The sequence below is a fragment of the Dunckerocampus dactyliophorus genome, chromosome 4, assembly GCF_027744805.1.
Source record: "Dunckerocampus dactyliophorus isolate RoL2022-P2 chromosome 4, RoL_Ddac_1.1, whole genome shotgun sequence".
Lineage (NCBI taxonomy): Eukaryota > Metazoa > Chordata > Actinopteri > Syngnathiformes > Syngnathidae > Dunckerocampus > Dunckerocampus dactyliophorus.
The window spans coordinates 11,737,501-11,760,761 of record NC_072822.1 but is presented as its reverse complement, the minus strand read 5'-3'; the positions used below and the strand labels follow the sequence as shown (position 1 = coordinate 11,760,761).

Sequence of the window (23,261 nt, the reverse complement as noted above, 5' to 3'; positions counted from 1 at the left end):
TAATAAATTCATCATTTATAAATTATTACATTTTGCATTCATTTTAAATAATCTGGTTACTTTATACTATAATTACAATGCAGTTTGTTGAAATTACGTCAAAAAATGTAAATAAATGCGCAGTTTTTAATAAAGAAAAACACATACCAAATATGAAAGTATTGCAAGTATTAAAATACAATATTATATATATTTTTTAGAATAGTGAAAGTTCATCAATAGATCAAAAGAAAGAAAAGAAGGAAGAAAGGGTGTTACAAACTAAGCAAATAGGAGTTTAAAAAGTGACATATACTATAGCTTGTGCAGTGATTAAGAAAAAAAGAACATAAAACATGTTAAAAAATAAAATAAATATAGGTAGGAGGACATTCATTCTGAAATGTTACTCATCTGAAAATTCATACACAAAGCACTATAATAATAATAATAATAATAATAATAATAATGGGGGGCACGGTGGCCAAGTGGTTAGCATGTTGGCCACACAGTCAGGAGATCGGGAAGATTCGAATCTCTGTTGGACATCTCTGTGTGGAGTTTGCATGTTCTCCCCGTGCGTGTGTGGGTTTTCTCCGGGTACTCCGGTTTCCTCCCACATTCCAAAAACATGCATGTTAGGTTAATTGGAGACTCTAAATGGTCCATAGGTATGAATGTGAGTGTGAATGGTTGTTTGTCTATATTTGCCCTGCCATTGGCTGGCGACCAGTCCAGGGTGTACCCCGCCTGTCGCCCGAAGTCAGCTGAGATAGGCTCCAGCACACCTGTGACCCTAGTGAGGATAAGCGGCATAGAAGATGGATGGATGGATAATAATAATGTGTTTCATTTATCAGCACTTTTCAAAAAAACCCAAGGACACTGTACAGAGAAAACAGAGAACTCAACATAAGATAGAATACAATAAAATTAGATAAAATAGCACGTTCTTTTTTTCTTTTTCTTCAGAAAGCCAAAGAAAAAGCATGCTCAGAAGTAATTTTTGTAAGGGATTTGGGGAATTTAAGGCTGCGTCCTGGAGCGATCAGCAGTCCATCACGGGGTGAATGTGAATGTTGAATTGAGTGGGAATAGATGAGCTATGTGAACTACTATATTACCAATCAATGGGCCTGCATGCTACTCAAATGAAACCATTTTAAAAGCCCGTTTCACATCTTGATTCTCTTCTTACGAACATTTGCTTCAAACCCTCTAGTCTTCTGCACTGCGTGTATTTTGGTTTACTTAAATGATAAATTCTCACATTATGATGTGAGGGTCCAGTTGGCTTCTGATGGATCACCATTACACACATTTCATGAGATATTGCAATAAACTCTTGTCAGGACATGTTGACAGTCCGTGCAGCGAAGAATAATATAGGTTTCATTTGTCTGATCAACGTTTCTGGACTAAACCTCTCATGTGTATTCATGGGCAGAACTTAGTATCGACACAAATACTAACGAATGATTTTCATGCAGTAGGAAGCCGATGGGGCTGACAACTCTCACATAACACTCATTCCTCATGCCCATCTATTCTTTTGACATGTCTAATTGACATGGAAGCCAGATTGCAGTGCAGATGTTGACTTTTTAAGGCTATGGTCTGAAACTTTTGATCAGAAGATGAACAGCCTGTTTGAGTTGAAATGTGGTTTTGTTCTGTTTCTTCTTCTTGCATTTGGATGCTCTATTTTCAATATGGTTACAATCCCCGGGCACAACATTTGAATACAGTGGAGTTTTCCCAAGGGTTTAATATATTGTTCAGGATTGTATTGTACCACCTTTATTCAGATTAAACCAAGGGTGTTCAAACATTTTCAACTGAGGCCAGCATACTGGAAAAAACCCAGGAAGCAGGACTTTGATATTTTATTTATTATTTTATTTATTTATTTTGTAAACCTACCTACATATGCTAAGAAGGTACATACTGTATATTTCAAGCAAAAGCAGCCTGCATCTCAGCTTTGATTTGTAGGTCACAAAGTAAGTATGAATGTTTTTTCTTTACATTTTTGCCCTTTTTTGCCATTTTTTTTTTTATTTTACAAATATTTCAACATTCTTCTTGTAATGTTCTTTTCTTGTACTCTTACTAATTTATTCCCATAATAATTATACTTTATCCCCACAATATTAAAACTTTTGAACCCAATTTTCCAAAAATTGCAGCTTTATTTTTCTTTTGTTTGTCTCTCATAATTTTATGACTTTCAAAATCAACGTTTTTTTCTGAATTCATGCTCCTAAACTTTATTCCCCTTGTGTTATTACGATAACTTTTTTTCTTCTAATACTCCTAATAATTTGACTTTATTCTCATAAAATTGTGACTACTTTTTTTTCCATTTGTGCTTTTGTTGTTTTTCGTTTTTCTGTTGTTGTTTTCTTGTTGTTTGGAATGTGCTGCAGGCCAATAAAAAAAGCCATGGGCTGCCTTTGGACAGCCCTGTATTACACTAATTGCACTGTACCGTATATTAATATTTAAAATCTCAGATTGACCCTCGTTGCTCTCTGTATTTATTCACAAATGTGAAGGGAATCCTCAAATCAATTCACAACAAATTCTGGACGGCCGTGTCCTTGAGCAGGAAAAAAACAAGTCGTTCATTCAGGTCTTGTCTTCAACTCTTGCTTTAATCTGAAGTCAGATATGCCCCCCCCCCCCCCCCAACGCCACCTTTGAACCGACTGGACAGTGAGAACTTGGCGCAGAAAGATTTATTCCAAACTATCAGTATGAAGGCCAATGTTTATCGTGCTGACAAATAACTCGGCCGCCTGTGACATCCCAACACTAATTACCACTTCCTCTATCCGTGCAACAGAAAGGTTGGGGATACATTTTTAAGCAGGCTGACACAATTAATAATTCATGCTGCGCCTCCACATACAGACAATATGGGTATTTGTGTTTTCCTCTATTTCTACATGTATCCAAGTTTGCAGGCTCTGTGGATTAAGTACATGTTTACACATCTAGTGGGGGATTGTGAATCCAAACAGGAGCGGACCCAATCAGAAAGCAAATTGACTGTGCAGCTGGGGCCATTTCCCTCTATGGAACCCTCTGCAACAGAGGTATTAAAACACACAAATACCTCCAGATCCCAAGCTGTGATTTTAGATGAGCACAAAAGCAAAGACAGCCCCCTGCAGGGATAAAGGGCTACATTGCACTCAAGAAATGACAGAGTGAACATCACGCGTTGGTAAATGTTACTGTTACGCACGTGTGTCTGAGCAACCCGTGTGTGAGTTAATGAGGGACAACCCATCTGTGCGCCCGTCACTGATCACTGCATGGTTGGACACCAGAGATGTGCCAAGTCAAATGCTTTAAAGTTCCGTAACAATCAGAACAGAAGTCTTCACAAAGCAGTGTGGCCTCTGATGAAATGCACAGTTTACAGGAGGTGGGCGGGAAAGGGCATTTAAGGTCCAAAACACGAGCAACACTAAAAATATGACGTCTCAATGTATGCAAGCAACAAGGAGCCGGCTATTGCTGTTAATTTATACATGTAGAGCATATGGTTGTGTCTGTGTCCAACAGCTAACAGATGGAGGGGAAAACCAAGAAATAGAGGGAATATGGAGGCAGCTATCATTTATTTAGCACACCAGCACCATCACTTGTCAGCATTCAATCCCGACTAATTATTATTTTATGATGGATTGGGGTAAAAAGGCAACACAGCCACAAATCCCAAACTTCTAGTGCTTATTGAGGATGAGTAAAAATGGTTGCTTTCTTACCACTCTTAGTCACTGAGGCTCCTTGCAGGAATTGCTCCGGTGCCCTCCTTGATCTTCTGAATCCTCTTCTGGTGGAAAAGCTCCCTATTTTCTTAAACTAAAAAAAAAAAAAAAAAACAAGTGAGAAGTTGGATCAGTTGAACAGATGAGGAGAGAGGAGGAGAGCATACAGGTGATTGGCAGAGGAGACAAATGGAGGCTGGGAGAAGATGGCTGTGGGCTCCAGGAGTCAGGAAGCCACAGGTGGGCAAGACGTCCCTCTGCTTGTTGTGGAGGTGTGTGTGTGCATGTGTGCGTGTGTCACAGTGTCAGTCTGTATTAAAGCACGTGTAGGTCTAGGAGACACACCGTGACTGACATTAACCTCCACATTTTCCACGCTCATCCTTTTCCAGCCTCCACACCACAACCACATCTTCTGCTCACCTCCTGTCGTTCTTATGACATAAATACAAATCATTGAGAGTTATTAAGGCCTAAAAGATTCCTACCCTTGCCCTTTGGCATAACTTTTAGCTGGATATGACTCAAGAAAATGTTATTTTTTACAATTTTTACTAATTTTCCAAAAGGGACAACTGTTTCTCTAATCATGACTTTAAAAAATAACGTATTTTTGTCTTTAATATTTCAACGCTATGCTACTAAAAATGACATTATTTTTTCCTCTTAATATTTTGCACTTATTCTCTTAAATCTGCTACTTTTTCTCTTAATATTTTGACTTTTTTCATTTCATGCTGTTGTTGGGTTTTGCTAGAGTTTCCATCTATTTCAACTGTGTTCTTGTACATTTTCTTCTCGAAATGATGACTTCATTCCTAGAATATTTTGACTCTATTTTTGGAACATTTACCAAAAATGACAACTTTATTCGTTGTTTTGTTTGTTTGTTTTGTCGTTGTTCATAATAATAATACGTCTTTAAAAATTGTCTTTCTTTAATATTTCAACTTTATGCCACTAAAATGATATTATTTATTAAAATGATGTTATTCCTCTAAAATTGCCACTTTTTCCTCAATAGACCACAACATTTTTTCCTTAATATTTTGACTTTATTCTTGTCAAATACTGTTGGTTTTTCCATTTTGCTGTTTTTGTTGGGGTTTTTTTTTAGTTTTCTTGTCATATTTTTAGAATGTGCCACAGGCCAATACAAAAACAGCCGTGGGCCACAAATGGCCCCCGAGCTGACCTTAGGACACTCCTGCTTTAGAATGATGCAATATGTGGGTGTATTATTGTTATTATTATTATTATTATTATTATTATTATTATTATTATTATTATTATTATTATTATTATTATTATTATTGTTATTATTATTATAATTATTATAGTAAGAAAATGTTTAACGGCATGAGAAAAGCCTGCATGTTAAGAGAACAATAGTTAAGAGAATAATTATATATATTATAAGAAAACTTGCAATACTACAAGAAAGTCGCCTTTTTACAAAAATAGAGCTGTAATGTGGCGAGAAACAAGTAATGCTATGAAAATAACATCAGAATGTTGCGTGTCAAAAAGGTTACAAGATAAAAGTTAGAATGTTATGAGAAAAAGTCTTATTTGCGCAGTTCAACTTGTAATATTATGAGAACAAAGTCTTTAATTTTATGAAAATACAGTCAGAATGTTACAAGAGAAGTCCGGATGGCACAAGAATGACGGCTTTACTGGAAAAAAGTCGTAACATTAGTATGACCGTTACAACTGAATGGAAGGGTGGTATCTTAACGACTGTCGTTTTGCATCCCAAAGGAGTGAAACAAGTCTTGGTCAGGGGGTTGCCTCTATCTTAGAGAATAAATACTTTGGATCCTGCTCGGATAAGAGGAGAAATGTCTTTTAAGACAACCTGAACAGTACAGTTGCAATCGATTCATGCCCTTTGAGTATGAGTCAAAAGTGTACACTGTTGCAATATTACAAGCAAAATGTCATCATGTAAGGCTGATGTGTCTCCCATCGTTGTTCTCCTCCCTTCGTCTATTTATTGTGTATGAGCTTTAGGCCGAAAAGGAAGTATGGAAGGAGTGACCTGTTCTTGCAAGTGTCTTGTAAGGGGCTGGCGCAGGATGGGAGACCTGAGTGTGTATGTTGAGAACATTTGAGCATCTCTCCAGGGCTTGTTGCTAGGTGAGGAAGCTATGAAGCTCACCGCCCATCAAGCACACACACAAACATTACCACACAGAGATGTGCAATGTGATGGGAGGAGACTTAATGCTAGCAAATAAAGCAGAGTCAACAATGAGCGGCTAACAAGTGTTAATTTGTGCCATGAATTCATGACAACATCACTGGGATGCCACAGCAACACAGGAGAAGGGTCATCCAGTGGGACAGAATTAGGGGGCCCGTGTCAGGCTGCTGATCATTTTAGGGCCCTCACGTCCCGCAAACCGCTCTGTTGTCTGGCAACATCAGCATGACGTAGCATGGAGACAATCCGCAACAGGTATTGTGGAGCAACTCACAAAACAAGGTTACCGTTACAGAAAAATATTGTAAAAAGAAGAGTAAAAAGGTTACTGTTCTGAGAATAAAATTGCAGTTGTTTGAGAAACAAGTTGGTCACATATAGTACTATGAAGAAAATCCGAGTGTAACTGTAAATTCAGAATTACGAGAAAAAAGTCAGAATCTTACGAGAATAAAGTCGTAATGTTATGAAAATAAAGTCATAATATTCTGAGAAAAAAATAGAATAGAATGTTACGGGAAGAAAGTTGTGATGTTAGAACACATTAGTAATATTGTATAATAATATAGAAAATAATGTTACAAAAATTATGTTGTGATATTGAGATTTTGAAAAAGTCTACTGTTATGAAATAAAGTGATCATGGTATAATATAAAAGGTTATTGTTAAAAAAATATATGAATAATAATGCTATAATCAATAGAGTTTTAATATTTACAAGAAATTGGCTAATTTTGCACAAATATGTAATATTCCCGGGAAAAAAACCCTAACGGAACAAAAGAAGCTGCAGTAGGCTATTACATTAAAAAACAGCCTAACATTGTGATAGAAAAGTCGTAATGTAACAAGAATAAGGTAGTAATGTAGCGGAGGACAAGCCATAACAATAAAAATATTGGAATATTGGATTGGAAGACCGAGGTTTGAATCTCCACTTGGGCATCTCTGTGTGGCATTTGCATGTTCTCCCCGTGCGTGCGTGGGTTTTCTCCGGGTACTCCGGTTTCCTCCCTCATTCCAAAAACATGCATGTTAGGAATGTGAGCGTGTCTATACTGTATGTGCCCTGCCATTGGCTGGCGACCAGTCCAGGGTGTGCCCCGCCTCTTGCCCTAATGAGAATAAGCGGCATAGAAAATGGATGTTGGATGGATGTTGTATGTTGTATTGTAAGCGAAAAAAGTTATAATTTCGAATGTTGCAAAAATAAAACTGTAATATTACAAAAAACGTCCAACGTTTCGAAACAAATTTCACGATTACAAAAAGAAAAAAGTCACAATGTTACAAGAATAAGGTTATAACGGTACGACAAAAAGTCTAATGTTAGAAAAATGAAGTCACGAGAAAAAGTTTTATTGTTACAAAAATACTTTTTGGAGAAAAATGTCCTAATAGTACTAAAGTCCTAATTTTAAGAAACGAATGTCAAAATCCCCAGCCAACGGTAGTATATTGTAGCATGGAGACAATTAGGGACAGGAATCACGGAGTAACTCAAGACATGATCACGATATTTTGCCAGCAAAATTGATAGTAGCACAGCGACGGTGCAATTGTCAATATATATGAAAAAAACATAATGCTATATCTTTATACATAAAAATGATACTGAAAAAGCATAAATGTAGCCTTACATTCATCATCGCAATGTTACAAGGATAAAGCTGAACGGACTTACCATTGTATTTAGTGAGCTATGGACTCGGAATGGAGCAACTAACTTTTGAGCAGGAAAGTCAGCCAGTCATTGCTTGCGTAGTTGTTCACATATTTGACCTCCAGGCAACTGGCAAGGGATTCATTCAGTCAAGAGTCCTCAGTCAGCTGGGATAGGCTCCAGCTCCTGTCGTGACCTGAAAAGGATAATCGGATGTTACTATACTACCACTGGCCCCTTAGAGACAATGAAACATTGTATTCCTGTTTTATCTCATTTTTCTGTATCAGGTCCTCCCTGTTGTTTTGACATTATCTACTGTATGTGTCCATGTGCATGTGCCTTCCACTTTAATGGAGAAGAATATGAGGGAAAATTTGAAGGACAGAGAGATGACTTTATTGCTCTTCTTCCTCTGCACCGTCAAAAAGGAAGCGCTTATATTCTGTGGCAGATGAAGCATAAAGTGTCCTTCCATGACATAGAATCTTAATAATATAAGGACACAATGAGATGACTACAATGTGTTCTTATCAGAAGGAATGTAGGCAGGTAGGAAAGGTTAAGCACTATAATACATTTGATTGGACTGCTTTTCAGCAACGTGTCAGAGTTCTGTATGCATGCATATTCAATACAAAAAGGAAAACTGGTGGTTTTTTTTTTTTTTTACTGTAATATTATAAATAGCATGTGACTCACTGTAAAACTTTACAGTGGCATATTCCGCCATTTGTTGCTAGGCAGACTTCATAGGGATCAATGATTTAGGCTAGGGGTTAATAAACTAAATTGTTCAGTGGGGCACATTTTCAAAAGACGAACCAGCGCCCGAACCTGGTGGGCAGGGGGGTTGCCCTGCCCACTAGCAAGACTGATCATCTATGTCCAGGTTCCCACAGTGGGGTACGCCAATTGTCATGGGGGTACATGAATAAAAATGAAAAACAATTAGCACCTAACACTCACAATTACAAGTGCGCCACAGAGCGCAGAGCGCACAGTCAGAGCAGGAGGAAGGAAAAAGACGGAGCACACATTCTTCATTGCTCTGTGTGAGTTATATGAACAAGCAAGTAAGCTTGATGATTATGTTGTGCATTCATCTCGAAGATTTCATTGATATTGGTGATCCAATCCCCGCACTGTGAAAACCTGGCAATGTAAATTCGTGTCAGGACGAGAGAGTGGGGATTCCCCCGAAAAGGAGGCTTTATCGATGGTTGTGTGGATTTTTGTACTTCGGATACTGTTGATTATCATGTTTGTTCAACTTTCCCTTTCAATTTGGTGTCATATGAATATGCAGACTTACATCATAGCGATTGCAAGTGGACACATGTGAAGCTCAAGTTCAGCCATTCAAATGAAAGGATCCCAACATCCGGCTGAAGTGAAACATATGTAGGACGAAATCTTATCTATTTATCAGTGCTCATGTAAAACTTTTATCCAAATGTGACTATATATTAACAGAGGAGCCAAGAGTCAAAGATTTTCCATATAACTGGAGTGTTGTTTACTAGTAAGCAGTGAGACATAGGTTCATGAACAAAAATGCAAAGAAGGTCAAATATTGTCATTAAAAAGGAGAGCTGCTTCTGCTGCTGATTTGATTTAGGCACTTCTGCAAAAAAAAAAAAAAAAAAAAAAAAAAAAAAGCCGCGTTTTTTGTTTTTTTAAATTCGGATTATGGACAAATTTAGGCCCGTCACGACTACAAGGTGCTTTCAATGGCATATTAGAAGCTGGTGGTCATTCGCCGCATCTGTGCTTCGTCACGTTTTCCTTCACTTTATCATACAACATTGCAGCAACTTTTCTGACTTTATAACTTATTTTGAGTCATTTATACTTTGTTCTGACCTGAACACGTCACCGCAGTGCAATTCCAACATCATAGATGTACCTCCAACTCGCGCACACTTCTTTCTGGGAGCAACACTTCCTCATTCTTGAGGTGCATTCAGGGACACTCCGAACTGCCAACACCACAACATCTTGATTATGCGTGTACGCGTGGTCTAAATAAACAAAGACAAAAGACAAATGGTCTAATGACAAATAAGAAAAGTGTGTACCTGTAGACACAATTAACAACATTTAAGTGTGCTCGGAAATCGCAGGAAATACACTCAAAACATAGGTACAAGGTAATTTAAATTACGTGATTGAAAGTCATTGAAAGCAACTATGCATTACTTATAATAACGCGGTTAAAGTGTGATTCAAATGTTTTGTTATTATTATTAAGGAGACTATAGGCAACTAGATTTTCAGGCATATGTGGTATCTTTTAGCTTGACTTAAATGTTCAGTTCATTTAGAACTGTTAATACCTTCAAATATAGATAATTGTTTTCTGTTCTTTCTTTTGATAAAATACATTCAAATTGGGCATATTTTAGACATAGTTGCAAATTGTGATTAATCATGATACATTAATTTACAAACTGTGATAGATAATTGTGTTCTTTCGTTTATCTTTCTTTTAATAAAATACAGTAAAAATGGGCCTTTTTAGACATAGTTGCAAATGGTTATTAATCACGATTAATTAATTTGCAAACTGTGATAGATAATTGTGTTCTTTTGTTTATCTTTCTTTTAATAAAATACAGTAAAAATGGGCATTTTTAGACATAGTTGCAAATGGTGATTAATCACAATTAATTTGCAAACTGTGATTAATCTGCTTTAAAGATGTAATCATTTGACAGCCCTTGTAAAAAAATAAAATAAAAATTACATATGATGCCGTTTACTACTTTGGTTGTAGTTTGAAGTTGTATCGAACTCAACTGCATCATCCTGAAAGCTGTTTGTAATATTTTGACCCCCTAATGTGAATCTTATCATCTACAATGCAACATTTTTGATACAGCTCTTGGATTGGACCTCATTATCGTCCTCAGGAATGATTTGACCCGTAAACACCTTCACATGGTTCAGTTATTCCCAAATAAAATCACATTTAAACCAATAACAGTGTGGGAACTAAACCTTCAAGCCCCCTTCAAGCATGCCTTCATAAATCCCACGCTGGGTTTCAGCATTTAAACAGCACAGTCGCGTCCTAATAATAATAATAATAATAAGCAAACTTAATCGACTCAACGATGAAAATGCCGCATAAGCACTTTAGATGACAAACAAGAGCATCATAATCCGATTTGAATTGCATTTCTTTGGGGCCTGATTACAAAGCATCAAGCTGTGTGGAATTGTACACAGTGTTACTTCTAATAATAGCGTTTGACCAGGAGCAGAGCGCTGGCGTCACGTCCTTACCAGTTTATGTGCAGGTGGATAAGGTTAATGGGCTGGGAAACTGATGAACCATTACATTACGTTACTGGCATCACTGCATCATTGACTATGCGTAGTGATGCTGAGATTGTGACAGCCAGGCACGCCTATCTCACCACGAGAGTTTGCGTTCTCACACGAGCATGACAGCAGAAGTCAGGCGGTAACTTAGTATTAATAGTAATACAAACATTTCTACAACAATAATAGAGGCTTTTGTCTACGACCCCATCTGACTGCGTGCTTAATTAGAAATGCAGTTAAAGAGTTTTGTGACTTCCAACCGCCTGTGAACGTGACATGTGTCCTAACTGCCCGCGTGCAAAGAGGATAGTTGAGTTTGCTGATGTTGTTTTGGCGTGGTTCGGCAGACAGTAGGCGGTTTTGTTTTTGCAATCAAGAGATTGTTGATACACCACCTCTTCGTCATCCTCACAATGTTCAGATTGACATTACAATACGATCTTTATCCTTTATGACGGTCAAGAGAGTCAAGTGATTAACACAAGTGCGGCCAATATTGAGCGCATGTATTGTATTCCAAAAGTATGTTTTTAATTCATTTATGGGAGAGCTTAGATAACCACGAAACAAAATGACATGAAATGCTTTAAACTCAGGACGACCTCTACTGATAAATGTGGTCAAAGAGAGCTACGTTTTCAATTTTCATTTTCTCAGTATTTAAATGTAAAAAAAAATGATTGCTATATACTGCATAATGAGTTTCCAAATTTCAGACATAGCAGGCACTCTCCAAAGATCACCTGTTTCCAATTAACTTCCTGTTCTCTTTGCGGTAAGGTATAATGACAGCATTTATGGTATGCTGATAAACTGTGTATTTTTCACTTCAAAGCGTGCATATATTGGTTACAAATGTGGAAACAACTTTCCAATTAACTGCTTTGCTCATTTGCCCATTTTAAATTATTCATAGGGAAATATAAATTACTGTATGTTATGTTATGTTATACATAATGCTAGCAAACTCATTTATCACTTTTAGTTTAGTTCACAGTTTATCCACTCCTTCCATAATGCCTTCTTACCTGTACACTACCTATGTACACTACAATGCACCACAGAGCCAACTCATCACTTCGCAGAGGTGGTCCAGCCATACCTGCCCTAGATGTCAACACCACCATTCACACCTCTGTGCACCACTTTAACTGTCGCCGTTAAGCTGACATTAAGCAGACAGCAGATTTACATTACTTCTCAGGGGAGAGAGACAGCGAGGGACTCGGGAGGAGAGGTCGTCATGGAAACGGACCCCTACAAGGCAGTCGGAATTGTTTAATTATTCAGGAGCACCTTCACCGAGCGCCAGCAGGGAGTCAACTGGAACCGCTCAAACCATTAAAAACTCATATAGTGTTGTGAATTAGGGTGGGGTGGGGGTTGGTGGGCGGAGAAGGTGAAGATAAACTTACCTGTTGAAACTGCTGGAAGGAGATCATGAGATCTGAGAAGATCATCATGTACTTTTTTTGCCGATTGGCTGGGAAAAAAATCACATTATTGGCTTTATAATATAGTGGAGCGTGTTGAGTCCATTTCTGCATAAAAATGCTTCATTGTGCAGCTTTTCTCATGTGTTAGCAGGTGTGGATTTATTTCAACTACTGCTATTCATTATCAGCGCAAACAGTTGAGCATAAATAGTTTTTGTGGTTTGTGCTCTTCATCAACGTAAAGTTGTGTTTTCTTTTTGTTCCTTGACACTTTTTTTTTGCTTTTCAAACAATGGCTATAAATATCATTACAAGATGAGAGAGTGAATTGCAGGTTACAATGTGATGCCCTCCTCATCATAACAATTTACAGCGCCCCTAAAGCCTGCTGTAGCCACACACACACGTCGTTGTATTTTTAGCTTTGGCATTTCTCTAATTGCGTTTGCACAGTTCATACGCCTGCGTGTTACATAATTTAAATCCAGTTGTAAAGAAACCTCGTTCGCAACAACATAGAAACACTAGAATCAAAGTGAGAGCAAAAACGTGATGGCAACAACAATGACTGATTGCCTACAGCAGGGGTTCTCAACTGGTTTCAATCTGGGACCCACATTTTCTAATGGTCATTTACTCGTGACCCACTTTAAGGCATTTTTGTTTTTATTTATTTTTAATTATTTTTTTTTACACTTTTGTAGTATCGTTTCTATTTATGCTTTCATTTATGTATTTATTTAATTTATTTACACTGTTATTTACAAACCAAGCAAATGTGTTTCTTTTATAAAATTGCCAATGTCATCCTTTGAAACATTAAGCAAATGTCCAAAGTGCATTTTAGAGGAATTTATTCAGGTATTTTGTCAAGAAAATGAGGAACATATCTGCATGCACACCCAAAGTCAGGTGGGATAGGCTCCAGCATACCCCCGCAACCCTAATGAGGAGAAGCGGCATAGAAAACGGATGGATGGATGGATGGATGGATATCTGCATGCATATAAAATAATGCATAAAGTAAAATTTAATTTAGAAGTTGCACTAAAAATCACATATTTTACTGTGCAATCAATATATACCGTACAGGAATAATATTGCTCAATTTTAAGTTTATCCATCCATCCATCCATCCATCTATTTTCTATGCTTCTTATCCTAATTGCTGTATCCTATATGCTGGTGCCTATCCCAGCTGACTTCGGGTGAGAGGCAGGGTAATTTTAGGTTTAAAATAAAAAAAACAAAAAAAAACAAGTCAGAGATGTCAAACATTGGTTGTGTATTACATATTATAATGTCAGAATGGAACCGCTACCCACTTTTGGGCCCCGACCCACCAGTTGAGAACTACGGGCCTACAGCAATGACAGATGAGAAATGGTACCGAGAGCAAAATAATCATTAATGGGAAATAAGATTGCTGCCAATGCACAGCCTCCATTTTTATTGTATTTAACATGGCCATCTGACCAATTTAAATGTGATGTAGTCAGACAAGACATATTTGATTGTGCCAAGTCATCCCCAGTTTATACCCTGACGTGTTTTTTTTTTCCTCTGCAAGAGTTTGCATGCACATTTCCAACTTATTCAACAGCACAATTCTTGCCATTTAGCTTTCATACAATATACCCTCGTGTTCTGACGCTATTCCTGCATCAGGTGTGGTAAACTGGATCTGTGCCTGGATGTGAAATCAGTCATCTGTAGTAGGCGCTAAGCTGCCCCCAAGCGGTGAAACTCGTGAAGTGAAAAGCTGCACACTGCAAGTATATGATTCTGAAGGATTCTGGGGAAAACACATGCCACTACAGTTCAAGTACACAAACTTCGTCATCAGCTGCATATTTCATGACACTGACCATAGGACAGGAAATTGAGCTTACTGTGAGAAAGGGAAGTTGTAGAGATGTGTCCAGCTCTGTCCTGGCTGCTCAGTACAATACTGAATGGCTGAAGCGAAAAGAACAATGAACGCTGCAGAAACAGAAATCTAAGCAAGATTAAATATCTCAAATTAAGGCCAACAACACTTTTACTTAACATATTTTTCTTATCAGGAACTTTCTATATTAGAACAATTTGCAATTTCAAATAATAACAAAAAAATCTGAGGTACACTTCTTGAAATGACCTGTTGTTTGGCATATTTGCTTATTTTAAGCAATATAGCTCAGATTTTAGTACATAATACTTAAGCATATTTATCTAACACATTAAGAAAAATATCTTGATTTCACAGTATTTAATTAGATTTCAATTTTTGCAGTAAACTCATAAACCACCGCATTAGCTCAATACTGCCATGGGTACATAGGGTTGTATTTAGTATTATTATTCAGTGTTTAGTTTTTTTTCTTACAACTGTATGACAGCGTTAAAATCTTACTTAAAACATTGCCTGTACAGTTAATAAAAGCTTATAGGATGTATAGACTGACCCTGGAACAGATCATTTATATGACATTTGTATAATTGATGAGCGTGACAAAGGAGATTGTGTTCGACTTTGGAACATACAATGATGTGTAATGTAAGCCAGTGATGAAGCAGCTACATTATCACAAAGCATACATGTTTATTTTAGGTGTTCATGTTGATTATTAAAAAAAAAAATCAAATAAACACACTATTGACAACCAGTTTTTCCAGTACATGTACAGAATGACTTATAATACACTAGAATTACAAAAAAGTACATTTTTCTCTCATGGATTTGCCCTTTTTAAACAGTAGAGTGGTTACAAGGCCACACATAAAGTCAGTCAGTCAGTCATATATTCACACACGTAGTCACACATTGCTCAGTGGGGGAGCCCTGCTCACATCCAAAAGGCCTTTTAAAGATTACCTAGACGGAGAAGATTCCTCCAAGGCACGCAGCTGCAAAATAGTCTTTAACATGTTGCTGCATGTGCTGTATAGCCCTACATGTATATATCATAAAGGTAGAAAGGCTTTGTATATGCGCTGCACATTATGGCCTGCACTTTTAACACCATCAACTCCAGGAAACCCACAAAGAAATCCACTCATAAAAAAGGTGCTTATCTTTTGATACAGCTGCACTATGATCTAAGGAGTATTCCAGTTAAAAGACTTTCAACTCAAAATGCTTCATTCTGTTACAATGAAGCTTAAGCATCATTTTGTATGTAAGAAAATAAGGTTAAAAGCATTTAAATAAGATTGAGACTATGGCTTGTTGTATTAGATAGAGCTGTTTACACACACCTGACCCTATTGGCTTTTTTATTAGCCTTTTAAATACTGCTGTTGCATTCTTAGACGCAATGGTATTAATGTAATTTAAACACATTTGACTTAGGCCTGAGTGCATCTACATCATTCCAGTTTTGCTCCCCCGTCAAACATGTTTTCTCTGAGGCTCTAATTTGTTTTCATTAGTTCCCTCCAGCCTGAGTGGAACTCGTGCATAGTGCCCTTTCTTTCTGATTAGATTTGTGTTTTCAGTTATTTCACCATAAGGGAATATAAATGGTAGGTAGATGCTGACAGGTGCTTTGATTGGTTCTTTCTCCACTGTTTGTAACCAGCCTTGTTTCGTTTAAAAGGTCCATTCGGTGACTTTGGCTTCAAAAAAAGAAAAGTGCATTGACTTATTGGCCCAAGGCGTACTTACACATACACCCACAAGCTAAATCCCAAACACAACATATATGCCATTGTTAATAAATTAAAAAGTTCAGCAGTTCACATTCATCAGCCAGTTGTGTGTGTTCTGTGTGCAAGTAGTGTTTTTTTGTGTTGTATAGTTCACATTAGTTTACTGAAGTCCCGTGGCTTCATTGAGCAGCTCCAGGTCTTTGCGTGTGTTTTGAGTTGCAGATGGTGAGCAGCCGTATGCTTCTAGGCCGAGTGGCAAATAACGCTCCTGTAAGCCCAGGATGTTGTCCTCTTGGCCCGCATAGAGCCAGACCCAAGGAGGGGGTGGGGTACTTCTCTGAAAAGCCCACAATGCAAGGCTCTCTGCGGAGAGAAACCAGATTAACAAGAGTTTAGCTATGCTTACACCAACTTGTACACCAATTGGGATCTGAGTCACCACTCTATATCGACTAGTCATCAAGCAGCATTGTCGACATCCACACTATGACTATTGTGATGTACAGTACCGCTAAATGTTTTTTTTGGTCCACTTTGCAACACAAAAAATAGTACACTACCAAACTGTACAGCTTCTATGTAATGTGTGACATTGTTTTGACCGGTTGTGAAGCCAGTTTACATTGACTGACTTGCAAAGTTCTATAAAAATAAATTACAACATCCCCTAACTCTTAAGAAAAGTTGTTTTAAATGTAGCCCATATTTGGGTGTGTTTGTTAGGGATGCGATACCGATCATCCAGGACTGAAATTGGCCGATACCGATCACATGGTTTTATTATACATTTTTCAATTTATGATGATTTATGAAAATGGAACCATAAAATGACCTTAATTGAGACAAAAACATATTTGACTTACTTTTTGAAGAGAACATATATCACTGGTGAAACTTACAGAAAATGAGACGACTTCTTTAAGGAGACTTTGGATGTGAGAGTACATTGGTGGAGCTCTAGCCGGACTTCCAGGTAAGTGAGAACACTCGGCGAACCCGGTGTCTTCCACCGCTGAGAAAGGCTGGTCATCTCGTCCGATGAATTCAATCATTTTTCAGGTTATTCGCTTAGCCTTCTGACTGTCACGCAAATACAGGCTAATGTCCACATAGCTGCGTTAGCTGCCATTTGACTGATGGTCACACCGTGAGCATCGAAAAAACTCACCATGCTCCTTCAAGTGTTTGTTCTTCAAATGCTGTATTAAATTTAAACTTTTTAATGTGCTACCACGGCAAGATAGTTTTTGTGCTATGTGTTGGTAGTTAAGTCCTACACGGCAGACAAGATTGTTTTTGTTTGGCACTCCTGGGCACCGTGAAAGAAAGTGAGAGGAGCACGATGCCCAAGACAGTTAGGGCAAGACACTACACTGCACGCATGGATCGCTCCGGTTGCAATAGTACTAAGTCACAGGTGATCGGCTTTTTTTGTGATCGGCATTGAAAGACATTTATCAGCATATACCGATCACGTGATTTTTCACGGACATCAGCCAATACTGATCGGTGGCCGATCGATCGGAGCACCCCTAGTGTTTGTCCATCTGTTAGTTTGCACGTTACTTCCTGCTTCAAGGACCTTTGCACAATACAGAATGTCACATCTTTTAGGAAGCTTATGCAAAACTGCCTCTAAATGAATGGGCTGGGTTGACAAAGTTAGTGGGAAAATAGTTCTTTATGCAAATTAGGACAACTTGTTTATGGCCTTCTATAATAATAAAAAAACATGTATTATTTAGTCAAATGCTATCCAAACTCTTCATAATATAACATATGGAGTACTCATGTAGGTTGGCCACTTTTTATTTAGTGAGAGCATCACCAACCTTTATTGTGCAGATCAGCAGCCTTGGCCAGCCCTAAGGTGATGAGATATGGAGCTAGATCAGGCAGGCCTTCAGGCTGACCGCGTGTTGCCATCAGCACTATGGATCTGCTCACCAAGAGAAGAAACAAGTAAGCATTGAACATTATGTTCTTGCTGAACGCTCTAAGAAGTCATTTTTTTCCCCTCACTCACCTCTTTGGTATGCCAGTTGTTAGGTGCTGCTTCATTTTGGCATCCATTTTGGCAAATGAGATCTTTTTGGTGACTTTGCCAGAGCAGGCATCCACAGATACGACAAAATAGCCAGGCTCTTTAAAGGGCATCATCTCCTCATTCACCTTTCCAGTGGCAGACAGACACACATGAAGTGAGCTACGAACAGGCAAAGGTGTGATGCGCATGCTATGTATAATGTTGTGTATATACTCACAGCAATAAAGGACATGGTGTCTCCTTTTTGCTGCTCTTTCAAGCTGAGAGACTTGACTTGTGTTTGGAGGTAGGACATCCATGGCTCACTAGTAAACACATGCTAAGCAAAGAAAATATGCTTAAAAAACACTCACAAGGGCAGACAACTCTTTCAAAGTACGGATTACAAATCATAGTACCGCCATTACCAAATATAAGACAACACAGAATATAAGACAACCCTTTTTTCTGACCTATTTCTGGAAAAATATTTTTAAAACAAAGAAAGACCAGATGATCCTTTTATTAAAAATAAATAAATAATGTTTTCTGCTCAACAGTTGTTAATACTCTACTTTTTACAGCTGCCTACCCCTTCAGACAATTGACCTGAAGCCATGTACTCCCTTACTCCTGCACACACAAAACAAACACGCTTTTATCTTAATCAACTTGAAATATTGAACATGATTACTTGGGTAATTTTATTGTAATTCCTCGTCAAAAATGTGTATTTTGCATGGTCGCATTTTGATAAAGTTTCACGTAAGCGCTGATAAATAGGTAAGTAATCATGCTACATATCTTTTATTCCAGTCTGATGTTGATATCCTTCCGTTTTAATGGCTTGAATTTGTACATTGTGCAACAAACGATAAAGCCTAATTTTAGGGGGAATGCCCACTCACAGTGGCAGGTTTTCACTGCTGCGTCGTGCGGAGATTGGAACGCCAGTATAAATGAAATCTTCAAGATTAAACACTCTTGATGTACAAAATAATCATCAGACTTACTTGTTATTTACTTATTTGTTCATATGATGCACATAGAGCAATGAACAACGTCATGCTCTGTCTCCTTTCTGTGCTGTTCGCCTTGCGGCGTGAGGCGTTCAGGCGCACTCGTAATTATGAGTCTTAGGCACTAATTGTTTTGTATTTTTATTCACGTACCCCCATTACAATTGGGTACCCCACTTTAGGAACCTAGGCTCTACTTCATTGATCAGCATTGTCTTAAAATTAGCACAATGACTACTCCTGTTTGCTAGCTAGCCCAACCTTTGAGACACTTTTCGAATGTCTCTTTGTCCTGGCTGCTCTCTCCGCTGATGTGTGTAACATGAAGAAAAGCTCAGACTTGGGAGAAGTCGCTTAGCACCTCCCTGCTGGTGTGCATGTATATATCTGGTGGTTTATATGTGGGTCAATGCAGTAGTTAACAAAACAAACCTGTTTGGCTCCACAGTCCTTGCAGGGTTGTGTGTTTTGAGCAGGCATAAGCACCACAGCTGAGGGGCTTTTGGTGTATTTGGGATAGGCCTTGCTCGTGCAGTTGCAGGTCTGCTGGGACGATGTTGTAGCTGTGATTTTTACTCTCTCACACCCTTTGAAGGAGCAGTAGCTGTGGCCATCACGACCATGCCGTGCCCGAAGGTAGATCCACAGCAAGCTGATGCGAAGGAAGAAAAAAAAGAAGGCAGAGTAAGTGCTGTGTATTTATTTACATGATAATTTGAGGGAATCAAATTTGAGTGGTTGATGAGTTATCTCACCCAACATTTTGGTCAAAGAAGTATTTCCTCTCCAACGGTTTCGACTCCAGCTCGATGAGTGAAAACACGGGCCCGTAGTCTGTGATGTCATCGAAAGTGTTGCTCTGCCTGTCGTTGATGTCGGCCATGATCTGAAAGGTGGTGTCTGGGGGGTAGCACAGTCCAAACAGCACCCAGTCATCTCTGAGGGAATGATAGCATTGAAGAAACCGTCAGCTCTTAGCCACCCAGATTGGATGCACACTGTAATTATTAAGTATTCAGACACCCACCATCACTACAGGATGTACCGTAATTTCAGGTGTACAAGACGCCCCAGTGTTTAAGCCGCACCCACTACTGTACAGTTAGAGAGAAAAACAGATTTGTACATGTGTCCACCAGAGGGAGCTCCAGATGGAGCCAATCATTCCTCCCTGGACACTGCAGCTGAATGAATCATTGCAGGCAGCCATGGCCAATGAACTGCTTTGCTGGGAAGCAATGCATGATGGGAAGAAGTTATAAATGTTTTTTTTATTCTAAACACATATTGGTACTTGAATATTTCTTGCCTACCTTTGAGTGTTAAGTTGATGTGTGATAGCGTTCTTTCTAAGATGACACCGTGAGTCAGACTGAGTAATGACCACCTGAGATTTCCGATGGGTTGACAATCTCATCATGAGTTCCCTTATAGCTCGTGATTGGCTCCTGCCAAAGAACGTGCTATCAGTTCCTCACTGACTCGCCAGCTGCACAGTATTTAAATGATTAGTAGTACTTCTCAAGTAAAGGAGATGTCACAAGACTAGAACATGGCCATAAATTAGCCAGACCACTGTATAAGCCGCAGGTTTCAAAAGTTAAATAAAAAAGTAGCATCTTATACACCGGAAATTATGGTACATAATGGAAGCAAATAATGCAATCTAGTTCATCCCAAAGATGTTTGATGGGGTTGAGGTCAGGGCTCTTAAAGTCTTCTGCACCAAACTCATTCAAGCATGCTTTTATGGACCTTTCTTTATAATATAAAAGAAGTAAGATACAACTCAGGCAGAGACATAATTAATTAACTGAATGGACAGAATGTGTTTAGTTCACATAGTGTACAATAAAATCATGAATACAATGCACTAGAGGCCTGTATATATTACCTTATCTATATAAGACACAATTAATCTAAATAGATATTACTATTTTCAAGGAGTGAAGATGCACTTGCTTGTTTTTATATTCCACAAAACAGTTTCTGGTCTCACTTGTCAAAGTTGATGAGGGAGAGGACAACCTCTCTTGGTGCAGTTCCGCTCCAGTGCAGAGTGTAGCTCTTGCTCATCATCAAGATAGGCTGATACTGCTGCGAAGGCGCCCCCTGGCTGTTAATGCCCCTCAGAACCAGAGGAGCTGTGGGGTACTCGTCTCTATTGATGGACAGAGTGAGGCTGGGAGCACCTTGGGTTTGGATGTACACCTGAAGAAGAGTGAGGAAGCCTGTATACATCTGAAAATGTTTACATTGGACGTTTCTCCTGCTGTACCTGAGAATAGCGGCCACTACAAATCACTCCATTCCACTGTGTCATGTTGACACAATGAGGATGTTGGATCATGTAATTGTCTACCCTGCCAACAAAGGTGTTCTTGTAGCCTGTCACTGAGCCGTCCACATCATGAAAGATTGAGTTCTTGTCCCCATCCAGGTCATTCTCTTCAAACCACTGCCCAAGACGACCAAAGAATGCTCGGAGACCCACCTGAGGACGGTTCAAGCAAAGTGTATCACTCACGGAGTTTCAGCAGGCTTTCTTAAACTAGTATTGTGCCACTTGAATAAGTAGCGATGGGTTCAGGGTTGTGGGATTTTTTTTAATGGCTCAATACTTCTAGTGAGTACATAAATGTAATACTAGATGATCTTACCGTGGAGTGGAAGTCAAGATGGGACATGTTGTTTCGTGGAGTGAGCTGCCAGGTGTTCTTCAGGCTAAAACCCACAGCGCTAATGTAACGTTCTGGTGTGGGGATGAAAGCACGGAAAGTGCTCTGTGTGAGGCGCACTGGGCCATCGTAGATCTGGAAGCCTCGAATTGGAAACGTCCTAAAGTGGAGAAGGGAGGGGGAAAAACATTCAATTATTTTTAATTAATCTAATGATTCAATGATTATACTAATGTATATTTTTTAAATACAATTTTCAGAATTGTGTTCATTTTTTTACGAATAGTCTTTCTATTGAGAGCTGAAATGGGTGGGGGGGGGGACAATTTTTTTAAAAACTAAATACAAACATAAGCCTTAAATTCAAGTTAATTTTTCACTTATAATTTTATTTCAGGCAGTATTTCAAATTATTTTTATTGCTTCCTGATCTGTATGCAATTACATTTTGCACTTAAAAACACTGTGACTAACACTCGTGAATAGTATTTAATTTAAATGATAATAATTTTCCCATTTTGCAAATTCTTATTCACATATTGATGCCTGCGATTGGCTGGCGACCAGTCCAGGGTGTACCCCACCTGTCGCCCGAAGTCAGCTGGGATAGGCCCCAGCATTACCCCACGACCCTAATGAGGAGATGCGGCAAAGAAAATGAATGGATATTCAGATGCACAAACTGGCATAATCACGATCGTATGGACATTTAGTAGTAGTAGTAGTAGTAGTAGCTGTTGTAAGTGTAGTAAGAGATCAATGGGAATAATAGTGCCATGGTAATTTATTCATCACTGATGGCGTTATATAGTAATTTGGTTTATATTTAAAGTTCTCTCTTCTTCCCTCTGTGGTTTCCTTATTACCACAGAGACATCAACTTTATAAGACATTCTGAACTGGAAAAAAAAAAACATTTGCGATGAAGTCATCAAAATTCAGCCCTGAGTCATGTCTTTTTAAGAAACCGGGAGCATGTTACTGACAGTTTATTAACAGAAGTAGCTCATTACTCTGGCAGTAAACCAACCCAGAACTTCCTTTCAGAACACCACACAGTACACAAACAGCTGTGGCAGCCTCATATATGTCATGGGCGTCTTACCACCGTTTTTAAATTGTTGACTTCCATTCGAAGAGTTATTTTTCTATTCCTCGCATTGTTGCCTGAGTTTCCAATCAGTATGGTTTCCAATCTCACCTGTTTCTAGGGAGGGTCCTCATCAACCCATCTGTCCCTCCCAAGCCCCAGTATTTATTCTGTCCTCCGTTGGTCCCCCGGTTTCGACTTTCGCCCACAAAGAGAGACTGTGTCACCTCCTGACTGGAGCCTTCATCCTTTGGGTAGCTGCCATCACTGCAACAAGAGTGAGGTGAGGAACGTAAATTCCAAAAACACAAAGCAAGGAATAACCTCAGATGTGACAAATATTTTGCTTACAAATCGACCTAAAATGTTGTCCTTGTGTTTACCAGCTATTAGATGTACCTAATATTTAGGG

At 38.6% G+C, this 23,261-nt stretch overlaps 2 protein-coding genes across 3 annotated transcripts in view; both read right to left on the bottom strand.

Annotated features, from left to right (window-relative positions):
* trpm3 (transient receptor potential cation channel, subfamily M, member 3) overlaps positions 1 to 9,592 on the bottom strand; it is a 182,423-nt gene extending 172,831 nt beyond the window's left edge. Inside the window, exons 1-3 of the mRNA XM_054772858.1 lie at positions 9,501 to 9,592; positions 7,656 to 7,830; positions 3,759 to 3,855 (exon numbers count right to left, since the gene is read on the bottom strand). The gene's annotated coding sequence lies outside the window, so the exon portion shown is untranslated. The remainder of the gene's footprint in view (positions 1 to 3,758; positions 3,856 to 7,655; positions 7,831 to 9,500) is intronic.
* A 5,371-nt stretch (positions 9,593 to 14,963) lies between these two features.
* Positions 14,964 to 23,261, bottom strand: part of cemip2 (cell migration inducing hyaluronidase 2) — a 30,170-nt gene continuing 21,872 nt past the window's right edge. Inside the window, exons 15-24 of one of the 2 annotated variants that reach the window (XM_054772870.1) lie at positions 22,961 to 23,116; positions 21,742 to 21,919; positions 21,360 to 21,575; positions 21,081 to 21,292; positions 19,837 to 20,019; positions 19,514 to 19,733; positions 18,301 to 18,402; positions 18,063 to 18,208; positions 17,869 to 17,975; positions 14,964 to 16,399 (exon numbers count right to left, since the gene is read on the bottom strand). In XM_054772870.1, coding sequence (XP_054628845.1) covers positions 16,197 to 16,399; positions 17,869 to 17,975; positions 18,063 to 18,208; positions 18,301 to 18,402; positions 19,514 to 19,733; positions 19,837 to 20,019; positions 21,081 to 21,292; positions 21,360 to 21,575; positions 21,742 to 21,919; positions 22,961 to 23,116 — 1,723 coding nt within the window. In that variant the 3' untranslated portion in view covers positions 14,964 to 16,196. Of the gene's footprint in view, positions 16,400 to 17,868; positions 17,976 to 18,062; positions 18,209 to 18,300; positions 18,403 to 19,513; positions 19,734 to 19,836; positions 20,020 to 20,108; positions 20,176 to 20,394; positions 20,530 to 21,080; positions 21,293 to 21,359; positions 21,576 to 21,741; positions 21,920 to 22,960; positions 23,117 to 23,261 lie in introns of those variants that run through there. The other variant, XM_054772871.1, reaches the window with a different exon arrangement.